The 23,129-nt window shown below is 39.9% G+C and overlaps 1 protein-coding gene across 1 annotated transcript; it reads left to right on the top strand.

The window, feature by feature from the left end:
* The first annotated feature begins 464 nt into the window (after window positions 1-464).
* pcdh11 (protocadherin 11) lies at window positions 465-22,910 on the top strand. The gene is made up of 4 exons (XM_028589334.1): window positions 465-589; window positions 6,407-6,987; window positions 13,939-16,446; window positions 20,944-22,910. Exons 2-4 carry the CDS (start codon window positions 6,448-6,450, stop codon window positions 21,025-21,027), a joined length of 3,132 nt encoding a protein of 1,043 aa, XP_028445135.1. The 5' UTR covers window positions 465-589; window positions 6,407-6,447; the 3' UTR covers window positions 21,028-22,910.
* The last annotated feature ends 219 nt before the right edge of the window (window positions 22,911-23,129 follow it).

The following is a 23,129-nucleotide window of genomic DNA, read 5'->3' on the forward strand; positions in this document are numbered from 1 at the left end:
CCTCCTTCAAGAGTTTTTGGGGAGCGTGCACAACCTCGAATCAGTCAAAACAAGTGGTTATAAAATAAATAAGGTTTAAGCTTTCAGTATTTCATCAAAAGTCCTTTTTTCGCGCTCTTGGATTGACGTTTTACGCGCTGGTCAAGAAGCCTTTAACGCACACGTGTAAGTTTGGTGCCAACGATTTTAAGCTGGTTAAAAAAAAAAAGTAGGAATTTCAGGGCAAACGTAGGCTAGGGATACAAAGTTAAATTTAAAACAAGCTTGGATCAATGAGTATCTCCGGCCGTGGGATTGCGAGCCCAAGACTCCTGAAGAGGAATTACAGCGTCCTTTTCGAACAAAGTTGATTGCAGTGCATGATTTTGTTTTTCTCCTGCACATGAGGACCACCGCTTTTCTAGCGCATGGATAAGTTTTTGTAGTGGATAACATTTTTTTCTACTTGCATTGCGTTTTGCTGCCGCTTCTGATGAGGATCCTTTCCCCCACTTCAGTTTAATTCATGGCACTTCTTTTTTTGTAAACCAGTGATGTCTCCACGCGACGGTACTCACGGCTGATTTTTCATCCTATTCGAGCGGAAAAGGTAAGCTTTGCTCGTAATCATCACTTTACTGTTGAGATCAAAATTTGTCTTACTTAAGTGGTCTCTGAGCATAGGCTACGTATGCACATGACTGGTCAGTACCCGGAGCGCTTTCAGATACGCTGGAGAGCGCCCAACAGTCTAATTTATGTGGTCCATATACAATAAAATTGATGTCTCAATACCGGCGAAGACGTGCGCTATATTTACAATCACTTCAGAGCAACATAAGCTGGGCGAAAATGTAGTGATAGTCTACAAGACACTTGGATAAATCAGTGTGTTGCGATTGTGGATCATTTTGACGTTCCGTGGGTTTTCCTAGAGCTGTTCCAAAGATATAACAGGCGTCCCCGCGCAACTGATGTAAATAGAAATTATCCACGGACATGGTGCATCGTGGAGAATCTAACCTGAGATATCGCATTACGAATGTGTACCGCGCGGTTGGTCACGACTACGGACATTATTTAGTCTTGCTCATCACTGATCGCTAGATAGATCTATAGGCCTACTTTCTAAGAGCATCCAACTGCAGAGACTTGTCAGTGCAGGTTTCTCAGCAGCCTGGCCGCTTAGCTCGGTGCGTGGGTGCGCGGTACCAGCGCGCTCCTGGTCAAGCGGTTCAACTGTCACAGACCATCACCTCAGGCCAGGGGCTCTCAGTCTGTTCACGCTCAGACTCTAGGAAAAAAATATATAAATATTTCATTGTTTTCTATTACGAATAGTTGAAATAGTCACGATGCAATTCCCCGTTACCCTGAAGATTAACCGCCACAGTTGGTTGTTTGGGTTCCAAATATGGTATACCTGCTCATTATGCAATAGATTATTATTGAGCCTGTTTTTTTCAAGAGTCCCATAAGGCCTATACTGAACTCAATATTTGCTGGAGAATTAAATCAAATGGTAATGTGAACCTTCCCAAGGTGAGCAGCATATTTGGGCTGTAGGCTGAGGCATGTATATTAAAAGAAGAGCCAGTGAGTAAATGGAAGCAGGCTAAGCATTTGATTTGAAAATCGCAATAAAGCCATCTGCTCATGCACATCCACATTTCAAATTCACCAGTAGGTAGTACAGAGCAATTGATCCTGATATACTGTACGTGTTACAACCATATCTCCAATTGTTTTTAATGCCTCTGATAAATTCAGCTAAATATTGACTTGGGGGTTAGGAAACTGTATGTGTTATAAAGAGTTTATAGAGTAACTGACTTGTAGTCTCAGAGATGCTTCCCAGGTATCAATATCGTTTTTGCTTTTAGTTTTTATCTCACAGTGTAGGCCTATGTTTGGTTGTTCACAATCACGCTCCTTGAAACGTTCTGCCTCCACAGTATAAAAACTCAGTCAGTGTGTCCATCATTTAAGGCCATCTTTAGTTTTAGATCTCCTGAATAGCTTTCTAATATTCGCCATGTAGTAGTTGAAGTGTACTTCCCATCAAGGATCATATATTACATGACTACCCACATTGAATTTGCCTATTTCAGAATCCATGATAGTGTCTACCCCACAAATTTGACCTGAAATATGACCACACTGAAATATATGAAAATGTTTTCTAATGTTTTTTTCAGTATTATTTAAATAGAAAATTCACTTTTAGCAATTATTCATAATATACATGGTTTCAGACTAAAGTTATATACATTTTTTAATTAGTTTCATTTAATTGCATGGTTTCTCTGACAATTTATTTACTTGTCTATTTTTTAAAGAATTTAGTCACATTTTCATTAAAAATAATGGATTTTAAAGTCAAATTTAACATTAAAGATGACGTAAAGCTACAACGGAAAATCACACTTAGCATTAGGAATACATTTGCATGTTTGGACTGCCCTCTTGAGGTCCATGATTACAACGTTGTAAATTAGTACGCCATTTTGCTAATGCAGGAGGGTAAGAAATATTACCTAGCGACCATTTTATTATCCAAGAAATACAACTGTTTATAATCCAACTTTATCTAAGAATTAAGAAACTGGTTGAAATGTGAAAAGCCACTGGGTTATGCAGCTTAATAGCATTGCCAGACTTTATGCAAACATTGTGCCACAAATTATGTGTCAGAATTTTGATATATCATCTATTTCCTGTTTTATTGATACAAGATAGTGTGATGTGCAAATCCCAGTTATATTTGAACTTCAATATCAATCTTTTGTCAGCATTAAATCTACTCTTAACATTGTCAATGTGGCCGTTTATGTTGAGCATAATTTTTTCGCACTTTCTCACTTTTCAGCAGTACTTAATATAATATATTCACTGTTGAAGTTTCCCAAGAGAAAACAACATTTATTCCTCGACTGTGTAAAGAGAATTGTTCTGGCTATGTGGACTGAAAAAGAACTGACTGATCTTGACAGAAACCTGGTCTGTCAGGCTGTCAACGATCCTTAAAGCGGTTAAAAGAGAAAAGCCCAAGACAATCAAAAGTATTACTTCTACCAATGCCCTCTTTTGAAAATCTCTTTGGAACCAAAGGCAATATTGATAGATACAACAGTGGTGAAAACCTGCCTTTGACAGTTAAAGGAACATATGTCTTGGTTCCCAGCCTCAGACTAACTACACTGAAAGTTTCCAGTATAGGATATATTTAGGTGTGAAGGTAGAGGGTGACAGAAGCTGTATGTCTCCCCTCTCACTGCTACCTTCAGCTGATGCAAACTCCAGGAAGGCCTGTCCATCACTTTGTTGTGTAAAGTGATCCTGGGCTGGCCTGCTCCTCTTCACTCTGTGTCTCCCAAGAGGGAGGCTTGAGTTTGCCTACTGGATTCAACCTGCTGTCTGGGGCTCAAAATAGCATTTCAGGAGACTAGTGAAATGTAAGCAAAGGAGACACTCTGACTGACACCTAGGATTTCATTCTCCCTCCCTCTTACTTTTTTCCCCCTCCAGCACAATTCCTTCTCTCACCTAGGATATCCTCATGGACAGGCTTATGAAGAGTTGTGACAAGTGAAACGCCATGCAAATGTTGGAAAAATCATAGCTAAGAAAAATGTGCCTGCATTAAGTTACAAGAATAATAGGACTAAACACGTTTGGCCGTAAAGTTTTGAAGAGCAACATGTGCCTCTTGTCTTTAAAATACCTAACATCATTTTAGCATTTTAGCTTTAACGTGGAAAAAAAAGCTCTGTATATATATTTACTTTAGATACATCTAGTGTATACATGTAGATCTCCTATAGTAATAAAATGTGGTTTCTTAACATGACATTAGCAATTCTAGGGGTATCCTTTTTGTTGCTACATTTGTACTACTGCATGTACTCTGAGTCAAAAACATACTACACCACTTCATCCTGCGGAACATTATTGTCACTTACAAGGGAGAGGAAATCTAGATCATGCTTTGATCTTTTTTCTTTTTTACACTTCACCGAATCACATCCCATTTAAGGATGTAATTTAAACTTCATTATGCGTTGTTCGAGCTCAGCCTTGGACTGCCTGGCGATCATCACAGTAAAGCAATTGGTGCTCACTCTCAGAAAGATGCACACTTCAAAGTAAAGTGTGTCACAGTTACTAATGGGATAAATCTCATCAATATTTTGACATGACAGTACAACACTGCCTGTGCTATATGTGTAGAATGAATAAACCTCACACTGATCAGTGTCAGCCATGTTTTTTTCTGTCCAACTGTTCTTTAATGAGTCTCATGTGACTGCTTTATAAAATGTGTGAAAAGAAATCTGTCTTTACAGGCTTTCTTTAATGCCTTGCAATTGTTGCTGATTCAAAACCAGCTTAATTAAATTCTTATTTTTAATCAATTCCCCTTTGTCTGTAGGCCGAGAGCTTCAATGGTTATGAACACTGTTGCCTTGCCAATTTAGAGGACCCCTGTAGTGCAGTTTAGGTAGTCGTACCTTTTCTACAGGATATTGTTGGACTCATGTAAATGGATGGAAATTTCATAAAGTAGAAAATATTACAGCTCCCAAAGACCTATTTGTGGTCCCTTGTTACTGCGGGTATGTATGCATTTTCAGCACCAGCTGTACATCGTTTCCGTGATGGCTGTCATACACTTTTGCCATACTTTGAAGGAAATGGACATTTGATTTCAAGGCAGCTGCCTTATGAATACAAACCAATATCTTGAGGGAAATCATACAGTTGATAAACATTCAGGGGGGTTGGTGAATCTAAATACACAGTGGGATAGGAGCAATGAAATTATATTAGTCGTTAAATATATTGGGCTGGCATACACATGGGGAGCCAGGATTATTATGAGAAGTAAACATAGCTGAGCATTGACGCGTCATGACTAAAAACAATCTAAAGACCAGTAATGTAATTTTGTTCTACTGAAAAAATCCAGCCAACATGGATATACTTTGGTAATTACACTCCATTACCACCACTGTAATGTCAAAAGCCAATTAAAGCCTGTGTAGCGATGCATTTAAAGACCAGTGTGAATTTGGTGGAAATGATGGAATTTCATTTATTAAAGATATCTACATGAATAAGTCCAAATGTGAGCTAGCAAACCACAGGGAGTAACTCCCCTAATAACTTACCAAATATGCTACTAATTAACTGGTGGAAAGCCGTCAATATTTCATGCTAGCATATACTGACAGGGAAGGAATTGCAGAGTATGACTCCATCATCTTCCAATGACCTACTTGGGTTTTGGTAAATGGGTTTCTTGCCCTTTGGCTAGTATGTGCACATAAAAAACAGTTAAAGATTTTGTAGAACAACAGCATCAAATAAAGTGGAAACCAACATAAGAAAATGTATGAATAATGTTCAGTGACGGTAAACCCATCTGCACCGCATTTTCTGTTAAGGGTTTTATCATAGGCATCATTCAGCACAAACAGTAAACTGAATGCTGTTCAAATTTGATGTTGCAGAAAACACATTCATCAGGTTAATATTAAATTTCACTAATTTGACTGATGGCGGCTCCCACAATAAATAATTTCACATTGTTGTGTGCTTCCACAGCAGATACTCTAAACAATGCTCTTATCATACTGTGTATGTTTACACACATGGGCATTCATGAAATATTTCAGAGCTCAATTGTTTACATTCAGAGCAAATTAGGTTTTCCATTATTGCTGCTGTCAAGCGGTACCACTGCAAGTGTGTGTGTGTGTGTGTGTTTGTGTGCGCGCGCGCGCGCAAGTGTTTGTGTGCATGCATGCGTGTGTGTGTGTGTGCGTGCGTCTGTGTGTGTGTGCGTGCGTGTGTGTGTGTGTGTGTGTGTGTGTGCATAGAAGCACCAATGCTTAAGTCTCAGTTCTGCTGCCTCCACATCAGCTGAAGTCTGGATGTGAGGTGCAGTTTATGAAGACACCGCTGCACCATATTGACTCACATTGAGTCAGATACGAGTTCAAGTTTTTTTTGCATCCCATTTTTTCATACACAATAGTTTGAGAACAAGCTTTCAAGGCAAACAATTTTGTCGTGACACTGAAATCGACTGCTTTCGTACTTCTCAATACAAATATGAAATGGTTCATTACAGCCATGAAATGGATTGATGGAATACGTGAACTACTAACCTTTACGTGTCCGCTTGCTCAATGGATGTCATCAAAGGTTAATTGTGTAAAACCACCGTTAATTTGCTCTCAAAGACTTGCGAAGGATGTGGGCTCATAACTAGTTAGGATGAATAGGTCAAGTTGAAAACTCTTCGTGAGGGAAAATAGTATTAATTACAGCAGAACTTGAATGCCATGTAATTTTTGCACTGACGTGTGTTCTGTCTTTCTCTCTTCTTTTTTCCCTCTCTATCTTGTCTCTCTTGTGGCAGAATTGCTGCTGTAGAAGTGAAGCTCCCATCCACCCTTGAGTATGGACTTAATAAGTCAGGCTCATGTGCTGGTGGTCTTCCTCACCTGTGTGGTCTTGCTATGCTGGGCCCAGGAGAGGGACTACACGGTAAAGGAGGAGCAGCCAGAGAACGTCCGCATCGGGAACCTGCGCAAGGACCTGGACCTCAACCTGGACCCAAACATCAGGCTATCCTCACCGCTGCAGTTCAAGCCTGTGTACAAGACAGGTGATGTGCCTTTGGTGAGGGTGGAGGCCAACACGGGGGAGATCTTTACCACCAATCACAGAATCGACCGGGAGAAGCTGTGTTCAGGGGTCTTCGCTGAGAAACGCTGCTACTATGAGATTGAGGTGGCCGTGCTGCCGGATGAGATCTTCCGATTGGTCAAGATCCGCTTCCTGATTGAGGATGTAAATGACAACGCACCCCTTTTCCAGTCCACTGTAATAAACATATCCATCCCGGAGAACACAGCCATCAACACCCGATACCCGGTGCCCTCAGCATTTGACCCTGATGTAGGGATCAATGGGATTCAACATTATGAACTGGTCAAGGTGAGGCTCACTCCTGTTTCATCTCTCACATAGAAAGAAAAAATTAATATGTATCTTGTTTGTGTGTGACAGGGTGGCCTTAGTTATCTTAATTTTGATAAAAGTAGTATTCATAATTTTCTAAACCCATCTATAAAAGAAAACATTTTTTTCTGAATCAAAGTCGGTAAAAAAAACCCGTTATGTATATATATATATATATATATATATATATATATATATATATATATATATATATATATATATATATATATGAAGCTAAATACTGAATGTCCATTTGGGTCATTTATGAATGAGGTAGTATTGATAATTTTTGGTGGTTGGGGTGAGGATTGGGGTTGATCCACTCATGAAGCAGCTGTTTTTTGTTATTTTCTTTTTTTTTTTTTTTTTTTTGTGCACAAATAAGTGACAGGTACCATAAGATTTTATTCTTCCTGTTCCTTTTTTTTCATTCATGCATCTTATCTTGAAAAGTAGATTATAATGATGATTGTGTCTGTCTAACCCCAGGACTTCTGCACATGCCAATCATGACTCCTATATATCTTTGTTTTTTTTTATTTGCTGATTTGTCAGCTGTATTTAGATAATAATTACCTGAAGCTGAATTTCTAATTGAAGCTGATAGAGGCCATTACTGTATTGCTGCAATATCATCCATCTCAGCCATCTTGTATAAATTAATTTAGATCAATAGTGAATGAGTGAAAGATATTGATAGTGAAAGATACGGGCCTGAAGCTTCATGTTACTGGTACAGTCTTCAAGTTACTGGTTGCTTTATGGACTTAATAGAATAAAAAGCTTTTAGGAGAACAAATAGGCTTACGATTATATTTGATAAACCAAAGACCACTGTAGCAATCTACAATATCTTGGAGAAACAATTACACTTGTCATAATTTAGCGTGTCGCAGGTCAGGGCCAGGGCAGGTCACGTCACGTCAGCTACTAGCCAAAATCTGAATGAATGATGACAGAGAGTGGAATAATTTCAACAGCTGGAAGTATTGTCATTATATAAAGACTTTGATCCAAGTGGGAACATTGATGCCATCCAACATGTCACTGTGAGCAGAGCAGAGCAGCGTCCCTCTTCTCTCTCGCCTTGTGCATGCAGGCAGAGCGAGTTACTATGGTGATAGGAATCTGCGTCGCCGGGTCCTTTTCATAATGTAAGCCTATGTGAAACTCGACAAAAAACTTAAAGTGCTCATATTATGCTTTTTGGCTTTTCCCCTTTCCTTTATTGTTTTATATATCCTTTTTGTGCACGTTATAGGTTTACAAAGTGAAAAAGCCCAAAGTCCACCCCAAACGGACTTACCATCTTCCAGAGAAAACACTGTTCACAAACTGCTCCAAACAGCTCTATTGTAGTCCAGCCTTTACTTCCGTGACGAACGTGCATCACTTTGTAACACGTTATAATGCTCACCTTTATGAACCTGAAAATGAGCATAATAATATGGTCTTCATAACATACAGTAACAGCCTGAATGCAGAATGTTTGCAGTTCTACAGTTTGGCTGATTGCTGACTCCTCCTGTAAGGTTAATTATTGTTCTAATAAAGTAGAAAGAGCTCTAAAGGAGCTGGCAGGTTAAGCATTTGGCCGCAAAAGTAATATAGTAATATAATGAGTAACTTGACTAATTACTTTTGATACTAAGTAATAAGTAAAGTAATATAATTTTTTTTTAAGGAGTAATAATTAAAGGGTAACATATAACACTTCCTGAGTAACTTGCACAACAGTACTCAGCACACATATTACTAATGGATCTCCGACACACTGCTATGCCTGCAGCATGACACCTGTCTACATAAGGTCTGATTGGTTGATTTTTTTAAATCAGTGAGTCCTTACGATATTTTCTTTCTGCAGATTTTTCCTCCCATGTGGTTTTCATGCAATATGATTCAGATTCTGCATTATAGCTTCTCCTCTAAACTTGCTATATTGCTAGAGTGCTGTAGTTTACATCCATATAGGAAATTAATTTTGATGCTTTGAAAATGACCTACTTTTTCATAAAGTGGAATATGTCATGAAGCTTACAATGTTTTATACCAGCCATTACTATTTCCATATGCTTTATTTCATAATGAGAGAAGGCTATAAAGAAGGGGAAGTTTTCATCATGTACTGTAATATCAGAGAACATACAGTAGTGCACACACAGCATTTACTGCATGTCCAATTTCCAGCAGCACGTTACATGTGCTGAACATAGTTGATTTCAGAAATGTGTACTGTATTATGTTAATAGGACTGGTGTCTCATGCAAAACTATGGAAAAAAAGTATCATCTAATTGATGCTTTATTTAATGGCAGTGCAATAGTCTCTGTTGCCTAATCTAGAAATATAGGATAATATCATGCATTCTTAATTTATAGTCCAGACAACACTCTATGCTTTGTGGATAGATGAACATTGGAGATGACATGAGCTCTTACAAATGAAGTGTAATTAAAGAGGGAGATGCAAGCACTCTGGAGGAAAACCTAAACATAATAAATAAAGAAGGGTTAGTGGATTTTGAGGGCATGATGCGAGACAGGAATGACAAGTCCATCTTGGAGTCTCAGATGAAGTTAACACTGGGTTGGAATGAACAGAATCGTTGCTGTCCGTGTCTGCCTTGAATACCAATTTGCATTTTTAAAGAGTCCCACTGCCAAGGCCTCTCCAGCGCAATGTCCTGAATTGTTCATGCCTGGAAAATCACCAACCAAATGTTCTGCTCATTATGAAGATCATCTGCAATCATTTTCTTTGCCCTTTTCACAATATAACACATTCTAAAACCCAAGCCTAGACTGTGGTTATATTCTCTTTTGCAGGAATTTCCTATTAGAGCATCCTCAGCACTGAGACCCTGATTCAGTTCTGCTCATTATATTCTCATTGTACTCAAGATTAATTTCCTTGTATTCCAGGTTCCATAGGAGTAAAACACAGGAACTAGTATTAAAGGAGCCAGAAACATGTTCAACCTTTGGCATCTTTTATTTCAGAAGTGCAGTAAAGCCAAGGGTTTAGTGGGGAAAGAATGTGCAAGCATTTCCTAGAATAGCTCTTGGCCCACTAAGCCACCCATGGACTATCTTTGTATGGTCCTGTGAGATTTGTCTCAGAAGCTCCCTCAGAATGATAGTTTGCCCAGTTTCCTTGTGTTATGCATGGCATGGTGCAGGAATTGCTGCCATTGTGTTGCACAATGAGCCAACACTCAATGGTCCACCACTTCACATGTAGCATGCCTGGATTGTCAAAAGAACAAATGAAAGAAACATAGTAGTTTAACTTTGTACTTTTCCAAAGCCAATGGGTAATTTCATCCAACACAGTGCTCCAGCATCACACATAATGGTAATGGTAATCACACTTAAGTGAAACTCTGCCATCAGTGTAGTGCAGTGGTGTGCTACGTCACCTGAACTGCAGAGAAGGCGTCCTAAGAAATAGTCAAGGTCAAAGAAAGCAATCATATGCATGGATGGAGGAAGATATCCTATGAAAGCAGATTTGATCACTTTACGTAATCACCGGATAACTAAGAGGCCAACACGGATACATACTCAAGACGAAAGAAGATGCTGCTGCTGGGTTTGCTCAGGATTTTGGCTGTACACAAACATTGGCCCCTTTACTTATTCCATTGGTGTATGAGTCGGCAACATCACACACTATATCAATCCAAATTGCATCTAAGTCAGCATCTTCAGATACATGTAAGGTGGGCATCTTGTTCAAGTCATTTAATGTAGATCCATGTTCTGCTGCTGGCTGGGGTATACCTGACTTAAAATGGATGAGTGGGTGTCTATATTTTGGTTGGGCAAGCTGGAGGGCTCTTAAACTTAACCTTTTGCCATTTACCTAGCTTTTTCCTTGAAACATTTCTGAAGTATACAAACATAATAAAATATATAAAAATGAAAATATAGATGTTTGAGTTGGAGTGGTATCTTTGCTGGTACTCCAAGTCGGAGCTTGAATAATTTTATTCCTTAACTGATTCTAACTTTGCATTTGAAGATGCAAAATTTATTCAAGCTCCACTCCCAAGTAACAAGAAAAATTTGATTAATGTATTGCATGCTGCCTATAGGCAGTGAATAGGGTTTTTGGGCAGATAGCTCACTGTCAAGTATTTCCAGTTTTCATTAGCATCCTATTTTGACACATTATCCTCTTCTAGGGGTTGACAAAAAGAGACAAACAATTCCCAGCTTCTTTTGTCTTAATTATATGCATGAGATCATGGCCAGGGGCAAAAGTGGATGAGTAATGGAGAGAAAGAATGAGGGAGGAATGAGAGAGAGAGAGAGACAGAGAGAGGGTGAATTTTTATCAGCATTATAAAGAGGTGCTATAGCTTGTGATGAATAGCTCTCCCCAGTTAGCCCTATCCATGGGCATCACCGTGACTAGAGTCCTCCTGATATATTCACAGCCCAATCTCAGTCTCCTCTTAGCTTTAATAAGGTTATCAACTTGACTGAAAGATGCATCCACTGATAATCTGAGGCGCTGTCTGCAAAAAGGGGTTCAGAGTCATTCTTCCCTCATCATCAGCCACCTCTGTTTCTGTCAGTATCCCTCAATGATTTTCATTTGAATTAGCCGACTCTGATTAGATTGATAACTGCACACATCCCACAAATACAGTGCCCTGATCCTTCTCTGATCACTGCAGGGACCTTTAATGAGGAATGAATGGCAAGTCATCAAAGTTCAAGAAGACATGGACCTGTACATTATGTGTGGCGGAAGTGTGAGGCACATAATAATGTTCACACCTAGTTATTAAGAGAGCATTTTCCTTCTCGCTAAGCCTTATGGTTTCCAATGAGTGATTCATGCAAGTATTTGGCCTTTTCTTAGCCTGTCCTAGATCTTATCACAATCCACCAGACTAATTCTGCATTCAGGAGGATGCACAGCCTGAGAGATAGCTCCCTTCAACTTATTGAAATGCGCTGAGTGCTGCCTTGTCAGTTGTAAAATTGTGTGAAACCAAGACAAAAGCATAGAGGAAATGCTAGCTCATAAATCATTGTACAGCATTCCCTTTGACACATCCTAACTCAACATTCTACTATTAAATCAGTCTTTGCCAAATATCAGTGTGCAGATACTCAGCTACTGTGCCAAATCTGTGAACTATTCAAACAACTGGGGATTGAGGAGCTCTGTGCGGATAGAGTACTGCTTAGCAATGGAGCCCACAGAATGTTGTCTTGGACCTTTCTGTTATGACAGAAATAGTTCTGCAATGTGCATAAAGATTCAGCACAGTTCATCCATATGGCAGTTTCTCTACTGTACATTTCAACACATATTTTACAATATATACCATGTCTGCTTACTCCTATGACTCTTGGTTGCCAGAAGGATCACAAAATAAGGTCTGAAAGATCATTGCTGCAGCGTTGGCTGGTTTAAGTAGTTCTGTCAATCACTGACATGTTGACAACATTCCCTCTGCAAGCAGTTTTTCAGAGTAGATAATAATTTACATGCTGCAGCTGCACGTTTCCTTGTGTCGGCTACAACACTATGCTGGCATGAGCATGGTTCTAGATTTTAAAACCTAGTGAGGATTCTTGTGCTCACAATTTGGTTTAAATGTTCCTTCCTTGAACAAGGAGAATGTATATATCTTAATCTCATTTGATAGCTGTGCCTAGACAGAGTAATCTCTTCCAACATTATGTTCAGCATGAAGCTTATCTCTTTAAAGAGAATGCTTTTTCTTGTTTTACCATGAAACTGCTTCTGACTGAAAGAGCTTCAAAGGGCTTCTTTGTTTCATAATGTGCATGCAGCTCATTCATGGGCTTGATCTTCTTCTTATTTCCTCCCCCTGCTCTCTCTTCCTTTCCTTTTCTGTCACTTGTCTCTCTCTCTCTCTCCCCTCTCGTCTAATTTGAAAACATTTATGGAACCATACCGTACCCCATCTGAAATTGTAAATATTAGTGCAAGTTTTGTTGGTGGAAGGCAATTACTCTTAACAGCCAGTGCCAGTTTCTCCGGTTTCTCATTGGGATTACTTATGCATTTGTTTTCATTTTCCTCCGGCTTTACTTTTGCCTAGATTTAGCCCTTCTTGTTCAAAAAGCCTTTCTAATATGCAGGGTTTTTCACTCCCTTCTCTTAATCTGTGGTGATCTGGTCTTGCAGTGTATTTAAAATGGGAGCTCATTGTTGTGTCTCCATTTCCTGCTTTCTCTCTCCCATTATAAAGTTGAAATGTTCCAAGGCTTCCTGCTCTATTCTAACTTGACACAAGATAGGAAGGTAGAGTGAAATCTCATTTTAGTGAAGGCAGAAAAAAACAGAATGAGGCGGCTAAAGAGGTAAATGAATCCCTTCAAGCAGTAGCTGCTCAGAGGGATGGAGGGACTTGACTACTACGATAAATGGGCACATTTGTAAAAGGACTAATAAAGTATTGTATAGTGTAAGTAGGAAAGGTAGAGAAAAAGTAAAACAAGCTGATGATTAGCATGTTTAAAAAAACGCTTTTGATTAACGGGTGCCCAACTGAGATGAGCAGAGCAGAGCCAAGAACCAGCTGCCTTATTTAAAAACATCCTGGGCCATTTGATTTGCTCTTGACATTCATCTCTGCATAAAAGCCTGATCCCAAGAAGGTTTACAAATGAACCTGAGTAACCTAAAAGAAAACCTCGACAAGCTGTTCGGCTTTCTAAGACAATTGACAAATCTACAATTCAAGAATTAAAAACAGGAGGAAGAATACTTTAGAGTAAATAATACATCACTACAGAGATCTGTACCTTTCTTTGTTATAAAAAAAATCAAAACAACAATCAAAACTTTTGTTGGTAAAATGTTGCATGTGGTATTGACATATGAATATTATAAGTATGAATAAACGTAACTCAAAATGTTGTCTTATCTTTGCAGAGTGTCAGCGAGTTTGGCTTAGACATCATAGAGACTCCTGAAGGTGACAAGTGGCCACAGCTTATTGTTCAGCACAACCTGGATCGTGAGCAAAAGGACACATTTGTCATGAAGATAAAGGTAGAGGATGGTGGCAACCCTCCCAAGTCCAGCACTGCCATCCTCCAAGTCACCATCTCCGATGTCAACGACAATCGTCCCGTCTTCAAGGACAGTGAGCTGGAGGTCTCAGTGCCAGAGAATGCCCCCATGGGGACATCGGTTGCTCAACTTCACGCCTCGGACGCAGACCTGGGTTCCAACGCACAGATCCACTTTGCCTTCAGCAACCAGATCTCTGCCTCAACCAAACGTCACTTTTCCATTGACAGTTCTACGGGACTGATCACTGTGAAGCAGCCACTGGACAGGGAGGTAACTCCTGTTCACAAACTCATCGTCCTTGCCAGTGATGGCAGCTCCACCCCCTCCAGAGCCACAGTGATTGTTAATGTAACAGATGTAAATGACAATGTTCCCTCCATAGACACTCGCTACATTATCAACCTGGTTAATGGGACTGTTCTGCTGTCTGAGAATGCACCTCTCAACACCAAAATAGCCCTTATCACTGTTACTGACAAGGATGCAGATCTTTATGGCAAAGTAGCTTGCTACACTGACCATGATGTTCCTTTTCGGTTGAAGCCTGTCTTTAATGATCAATTCTTACTAGAGACAGCTGCCCCCTTAGATTATGAGACGACTCGAGAATATGCAATTAAGATAGTGGCCTCGGATAGGGGAACGCCTCCTTTGAACACTTCAGCTATGGTTTTAATTAAAATCAAGGATGAGAACGACAATGCACCCATCTTCCCCCAGCCGGAAATCCAACTTTCTATACCGGAGAACAATGACCCCTCTACACAGTTAATAAAAATCAGCGCCACTGACGGAGACAGTGGACATAATGCTGAGATTATTTATACTCTTGGCCCTGATGCGCCTGACGGGTTTAACATAGACAGACGGTCAGGAATTCTCTCCGTTGGCAAGCGACTGGACAGAGAGAAGCAGGAGAGGTACTCATTCACTGTCATAGCGAGGGACAATGGCTCCACGTCCCTGCAGAGCAATGTCACTGTCAGGCTAATCGTCCAGGACCTTAATGACAACAGCCCAGCTTTCACACACCCTGAGTACAACTTCTATGTGCCTGAGAACCTGCCTCTCTATGGAACTGTGGGCTTAATCACAGTGACGGATGCAGATGCGGGAGATAATGCCATTATAACCCTGTCAGTTTTGAATGGGAAGGATAATTTCATCATCGACCCCCAAACCGGTGTGATCAAACCAAATATTACCTTTGATAGGGAGCAGCAAAGCTCCTACACGTTTATGGTCAAGGCAGTTGATGGAGGGCAACCTCCAAGCTCCTCATACGCCAAGGTCACCATCAATGTAGTCGATGTGAACGACAATCGCCCTGTGTTCGTCCTCCCATCCTCCAATTATTCATATGACCTAGTGAGAACCACCACCACCCCTGGAGCTGTGGTCACCAGAGTGTTTGCCATTGACAATGACACAGGTATGAATGCTGAGCTGCAGTACAGCATTATCAGCAGCATCATCATCACATCTAGAGTCTCCCCTCGAGGTCTCTTCGCCATTGATAAAACAACGGGTAACATAACACTGCAAGAGAAAATTGTGACAGCTGATCAGGGGCTGCATAGGCTGGTAGTCAAGGTTAAAGATCTAGGCCAGCCAGAGTCATTACATGCTATCGCACTTATTCACTTGTTTGTCAATGACACTGTGTCAAATGCTACCTTTATCCAAGAGCAGCTGCGAAAAAGTATGGAGACTCCCTTGGATCGTAACATAGGGGACAGTGAGGTAACACCTCAAGCCAACGGATATGTGATTGTTGTCATAGCAATCATAGCAGGGACCATGACTGTTATCTTGGTGATATTTGTGACTGCCTTGGTGCGCTGCCGACAGACACCCAGACACAAGGTGGTACAGAAGGGCAAGCAGAGTGGCGAGTGGGTGTCACCCAACCAAGACAACCGTCAGATCAAGAAGAAGAAGAAGAGAAAGAAGCGATCCCCCAAGAGCCTCCTCTTGAACTTTGTGACCATAGATGAATCCAAGCCTGACGACCCCACCCATGAGCATGTTAATGGTACACTGGATCTCCCTGTGGAGTTAGAGGAGCAAACCATGGGGAAGTACAACTGGGCCACCACGCCCACCACATTCAAACCCGATAGCCCAGATTTAGCCAAGCATTACAAGTCTGCGTCCCCTCAGCCTACATTTCAAATTAAACCGGAGACTCCAGTGGCCCCAAAGAAACACCATGTGATCCAGGAGCTCCCCTTGGACAACACGTTTGTGGTGGGCTGTGACTCACTCTCCAAGTGCTCATCGACTAGCTCCGACCCGTACAGTGTCTCAGAGTGCAGCTGTCAGGGGGGATTCAAGACTGCGGGGCAAATCACCACCCGACAGGTAATTCATGACTTCCTTTTTAAACCCACCCACACTAGTCCCCACTCACACTCCCCTTGCTGTCCCATGGTAGGTGATGTGAAAGGGGGAGGGTGGCAGCATGGAGCCAGGGAGTTTTCCCACACAGACCATGACCATGTCTTCATGAATGTAATTTGCACTTAAAAATGAGTGTGCAACAAAACAAAAAAATGAAACATAATTTGTCGCAATTAACATAGCGAACCTTTCACTGTTCTGACTGTTATTAATTCATGTATTCACCCTCCTTCATAAGCAACCGTAATTGCATAATCATTTACAAAAATACATGTGCAGGTTAATTTCATATTCAAAAGCTTGAGTAATGGCAGCAGTGCAATTATGATGGCTAGCTATTTTAAACTTCAGTGCGAGTGCTTGGTGGCAATGTAGCCAGATTTAAGAGAGCCTGGGATAGGCGGCAATGATTGCACTCTCTACTGATGTATTTGAGGTCAAGGGCAAATTATGCTGTGTGCTAATATATTTGAATGACATGTTTAAACGAGGCAAAGCAAAAAATAAATATGGCAGAAACACTGACAATTCATCAGGTATTCATCTGGGCAAAAAGTGTGAAGGTAAAAGCACATAACAAAAAAATGTGCTCTTGATGCGCTAACACAACTTGATAAGTAGTCCCACTTTTGTGGATTCTTTACTCAAAAAATTAAGTGCTGTCTTAGCTTTGCCAGTGAGGCTTTGTGGGAGAGAACTCATTTGAATGCCAGGGTACAGCAAAGGGCTTATGATTCCGTAAGAGATATGTGCCAAATGCGAAGTGCCCCAATAAATAAAAGCTGGCGAGGGAAATAAATGTAAATCAGAGGTAAGGAGAGGTGGCCTTGCTCAGTGCTGACAGCCAGAGCAGAGCGCTGTGGGGAAGACTGAGTACTTCTTGGGGCGGGGGGAGGGGGTCACAGGGATCAAGGTGACGCAGAGCCTTGAGACCAATATACTTAAACACCAAGGGAGCAGTAGTCCATAAAAAGCCTGCCAGGCCGACGTTGCATTTAGGCCATAAATGCTCTACTTTAATGGCCGCAATTATTGTTATAAACGGCATGTATGTAGATACACATTCTTTACATTCTTTAAATTACCTCACATAGTAGAGGCTGTAATAACATCACAGCAAAGGTTTGCTGCTGTGATGTGTAGTTTGTGTTAGAGAGGACACTGAAGAAAATTGTATCTCTAATACATGGCAGAGTATGTTTGTGTTGATGTTTTACCTGCTATCATCAGCACAATGGAACTAATCCATGCAGACTAGTCTGTGCAAGGGGTAGCAATTTATTTATACCGATAAGTGTGTTTCCATATTTTCCCTCAGTGTCAAAATCCAGTTGAATCTCTTAGCATATTCAACCATTTTCATTTTTTGTTTTTCATTTTGTTTGTTTTTGTGATTTTTTTTTTAGGGTTTGGTTGTTGCTTGGTTGCATTGGCTTTCGTTTTGTGTTACTGTTTTGATCATAATTATCACAACTGCCATTCATCCAATTCTGGGTCAATTTCATGATATTGCATCAATAATTGATTTTGTTTGATGAGGTGCTTGCTTTTGTTTGTGTCTACCCTCATATTGCACACATTTTTCAGATTGTTGGTTCATTTTTTTTTTCTTTTTGCCAGTACACTTATGTGTGACATCTAACAAGCATTAAATTCCTCATGGCATAGTTTTGATAAATGACTGTTGATCCCGTGAAGTATTGTGCTTAGGATAATTTATGAAGACACCCACACAGAGTTGATAGTCATTCCCTTCATATACCTTTTATTTGAAATCCTGGTTAAAAGTTATGCTCTGCCATGGTATATTATACATAAGCCAACTACATGCCCTTGGTACCAAAGATTTAATTCATAATGTGTTAACACGACACACAGACGAGTTGTCAGGATGATTTTCCACTCTTACTGGTATTGACTGCCCTGAAATATGCAGAAATATTCAGTGTGTGTTCTACAATTCTGAATTATTATCCTTCATGAATTTTATGCATCAAGGATTTAAATTGATTTTCACTTATGTTGCTGATCAGAGTGGAGTATTTTTGTCGGAATTATTTAAAACCAATGAATATATGATTAGTAAACATCCTATAAAATCTTTAGGCTCTGTTTGAATCAGTTTATTTCTACTAGGTGCTGTATATTTATTCATTTCTCTACAAGAGAGGTCAGGTTTAATCTGTATAATCTCATATTTTGTTGTTACATGCTCCTAGAATTTGAATATATTATCAAGAAAAATATGTCCTCATTGGTTCTACTCACCAACCATATCTTCAGTGATGTTAAGCTGATAATACATCAAATTTCCCATCCCCTTGAGCAATTGACAAGTGATGCCTCCCACTTTAGACATTAGATTTCCCACCAGTTTTAAGTGTGCTTATTTAAAGCCTGTGTCATGGAAAAAAATAGCATGAAGCTTTGCCTGATGAGAATCAGTGGCTGCAAAGGTTAATTAAATGCACTAAAGGGTTAATCACTCGTAATACAGTATGATTAAAATCACCGTAATTAGGTTTCGAATGAGGCTGATAAAAAAGAAGAAAAAAAGGCAGCCGTCCTTTAAGATTATAAGTGATGCCACGTACTATCCTTGGGTGAGTCACGTTCTCAGGATCCAAAGTGATGTGACAATAGATGACCAGCTTTCCTGTTTGTTGAATCTATTATAATTTCATCTCTGCTTGATTTCATCTTTGTGCTCCTTTAAAGAAAATCTAGTCTAAAGTCTAAAGCAGAACACTTAAAAACAGCGTGTCTTCAACAAAGCATGGTTGTTGCTTTAATCTTTGGAGGTAAAAAGAGAATATTTGAGCACTAGAATTTCAAGAGATTATTTTAAGTGTGCTCCATTTGGTCTGTCAACACCGGCGATGCAGTCTCTCTTGAGCCTAAACCTAATACCATAAGTCCAAAAGTGAAGATCATATGCAGGTTGTTTTTTTTCTTCTTTTTGTTCATCAGACTGACAGATGGTCCTTAAGTGTCTTTACAGTGATCTCTCATTGGCCCACACCCTTCCACACACCTAAAGCAGCGGAAATTAAAGCAAAGACAAAAAGCCCACCCATGGAATAACGATGTGGAGGGCAAGCAGAAAGGAGATAATTATGGTTTAAGGTCACCAAAATGTTTTCAGGGACTTTACAGATGTAGCTGATAAAGAGTAAAGCTTGTAAAAAATACTTCAGAGACCACAGATTTGTGTCACCATATGGCTTCATTATACAGCGAGAGCTGTATTTGCAAATCTAACCCTCCTCCCACCCCTCCGCTCTCTTCTCAGTTTTTACGCATCTCATCATTTTCTTTTAACCCCTACCCCATGATATTAGAGGTCAATCTGCCTCCAGTGATGAGGAACTCTTGTGAGACTATGTGCTTTGCCTATGATCAAATGAGTACCACCCTATTGAGTGATCTCAGACATCACCATGAATATGCAGGGAAATAAAAAAGGCTAATACATTCTTTTGTTTGGTCCGTCTTTCTGGGCCCAAGGAGCACATAGGGTCAGTGCTTAACCAAACGTACCTGCTTTGAATATCACAACGTAAAAGAACATACTGTTAGTGTTTTTGAAGTATCACATACTCATACATTGCAGTTTGATTAAATACACCCTAGACTACAAGTGTTGCAGTTATGCCTTATTTATAATGCAATTTCTTATATTATCTTTACTAAAAAAATTATATCTAATAGAAGCATTGGATAACGAGGGCAGCAGTGAACAAAATCATTGCATTCCGTCATTTATTTGCGTGGGTGCAGGTATGGGCCTTTCACACCAGCCATCCATGGTCTGATGACAAAGCGCTTGTGCTGACTCATAGTGGATGCATAGCCAAGGCTAGAAGCCATGATTTTAAAAGGCTTTATTTTATTTTATTATCATTGTTTTTTTTGTTTTTTCTAATTTCTGTTGAGTCATTGCATCTATGCATCACTGGGCCTTGCCAATGTAAGCACTATCCGGTCAGATTCTTCCTGATTCAGATATTGGCAGATGTGTTGCAACCTTCTTGGGAACAGCAAAATGTCATATTCTGTACATATCAGAGGACCCACTGGCAAGGGTCCCAAAGAAAGAGTGGGCCTAAATTGATCCAAATGGCTTTTTGAGGGGAAATGAAGAGTGCTGCACTAGTGTGGTGGGAGACAAAAAGACAAATTGGGAGTGATAATTGGATAAGATTGCATGCTCTGATAAGTACAGGAAAAATGCACAAGCTTGTGACACTTGTAGCATTCTTCAAGGAAACCTGACAAGATAATGACTTGATTGCCAGCCGTGCCTTGAAGAATGCTTTTTTTTTTTTTTCTTCTGAGATTTTTTTATTCAGTGTTCAGTGTAGCCTCACACTGATAAGGGTACAGCTTAGGCTGCTCAGAGCTCGATGACATTGTAACTACAATCTCCCTATATCTGTCTGTCTCTCTATATTTCAGGAGACGGCACTGAAACCACCACACTATGGCACACTCTGTGGCACAGGTACAACTCGCTCCCACAGGATTAAAATCAATCTCTAGCTCCCACTACCTAAAGCGAAAAAAAGAGAGAGAGAGAGAGAGAGAGAGAGAGAGAGAGAGAGAGGGCAAAGGGAGGAAAGAAGGAAGGCGAGAGCTGAAGAGGTGAAACAAGTACTTTACTGTCTCGAAAGCCTCAAACCCCACCTCTTCATACAATCGAGAGAGAAAATGAACTGGGGGGGGGATTTTAGAAAAAGAGAGACGCTTCATGATGCCTGCCTGAAACTTGACAAAGGTCCTCCTGTGAATCTGTTGGAAGTTAGAAATGCTTATTGAGTCCTATGCTATTAATTACCTGTGTCATTGGGGACCATACTGTATGCCCTGAACCCTCCTCAAAAAATGTCCCTCTCCAGCACCCACTCTGTAAAATTGCTGTCAAATACAGTCAGTAGATCTGTAAAGTATGTTTATATGTATGTATGTATATCTATCACAGTTGATGGTGTTTATATTTATTGATTCCAATTCTTTGCCTTGTTTTCAAAACTGCCTGGTGGCCATTTTATTTTCTTACTTTCTGATTTTTGTATCATTTGACATTGCTCTATGTGGGCTTGCTCATGGAGCTTATGACTTATAGTGTATTTATGCTGCAAGATCAACAACCTGTAGGCTTAAATTAGTGTTGAGCCCACGTCACAGTTTACCTTTTCTGTCAACTTTCGCCTCTTTCTGTCCCACTTTTGATGCCACTGATAGCATTGTTAGTGACAACCATGGCTAAGTTTACAGAAATACACATGGCCCCACAATAGAACTAGTGCTTTAGAACTGTGCTACCGAGTGCCATGCTGTTATTACAGTGGGAGGAATAGTAGTACAAGTTTAATACTTTACGCTAAGCCACAATCACAAGGGACTAACTGCTGGGGGTTAAAATCAAAAGCTGTTTATGTAGGGCAGATTTGAAGAGCACTTAGCCTGACCTTTTGTCTGTCGCTTTCAATTCGGAAGTGATTTAACCTGTGAGATCCATGTTAAAATGACTCCAGATGGCAAACAAAAGAATAATAATAATCGTTAAAATGAGTTGTGGCTTAAGCAAAATTACTTGACTTTGTGCACCTATTTACACTGACAAAATAAATTTTCTGATGAGAAGAACATCGAACACCAAAATGAAAAGGTAATCCAGGCCTCATCTTATGGCACTTACTACTTCTTAAGCATTTGGTTCAGAGCATCATTTTGCTTCTACTGTTTTTACACCTTTAGAATCATTATGATAGAGTATGTCCTGAATAGAATAATTTCTACAGTATCCACCAGTAAATGGCTTGATGGGTTAGCAGCATTGTTGTTCAATAGTCCTGTTTATTGGTAAACTAAAGACTGCTTTGATAGGTAAGGCATAAAAGACACTTACAGTACATACATACAGTATAACCATAGAATTAGAGTCATTAAAATGGACATAGTCTGTGTATTCAATTGGAAATGTACAGATGGACTTGGCCAGACACTGTTTCCCCTCTTGTGAGGGACTATATATAGTTAAATGAAATTACTGCACGGGCCAGAAGCCTTTTTAATTTTGTTCCAGTCTTAATATGTCATGGTTCTACAGACTATGTCTATTTTAAAGCTTTTAATTGTATGTGTGTTGCCTCTTTGTGAGGCAGGTTGTTATTATTGAAGGAGGTATATTCATGTTATTATGGTATCAAATGTATTCACTACTGCGTAGGAGCCACAGTATGAAATATACATAGCATCCTAGCACTGTGTAATGATTAGATTTGCCTGATCTTTGGAGAAAAGAAAAAAATACTCATACATGGGGAGAGCTTTTGTCCTTGTAAGGGAGACAGACAACCTCACTTGTATTCAATGTGAAGTACAATATGCACCTTACATGATCTTTGTAATTGACTTTGATTTGCCAGTGTGGAGAAAACTGTAAATGTTTTGTTTATGTATGTGTACGCTTCTGAAATTTATTAAAGTCTTTTGCATTGTATTGCACATGTTGACGACTCTTCTTATTCATTGCTTTGAGCATTCAATATTAGTCTGCATCCCTCAGTCAGTTCAGTTTTCTGCACACTATACGGCATCTGCTTAAAAAGAATGTTAGTTACGTATTGTAACTCCAGATT

This window comes from Perca flavescens, chromosome 10 (genome assembly GCF_004354835.1).
Source record: "Perca flavescens isolate YP-PL-M2 chromosome 10, PFLA_1.0, whole genome shotgun sequence".
In the NCBI taxonomy this organism is placed as follows: Eukaryota; Metazoa; Chordata; class Actinopteri; order Perciformes; family Percidae; genus Perca; species Perca flavescens.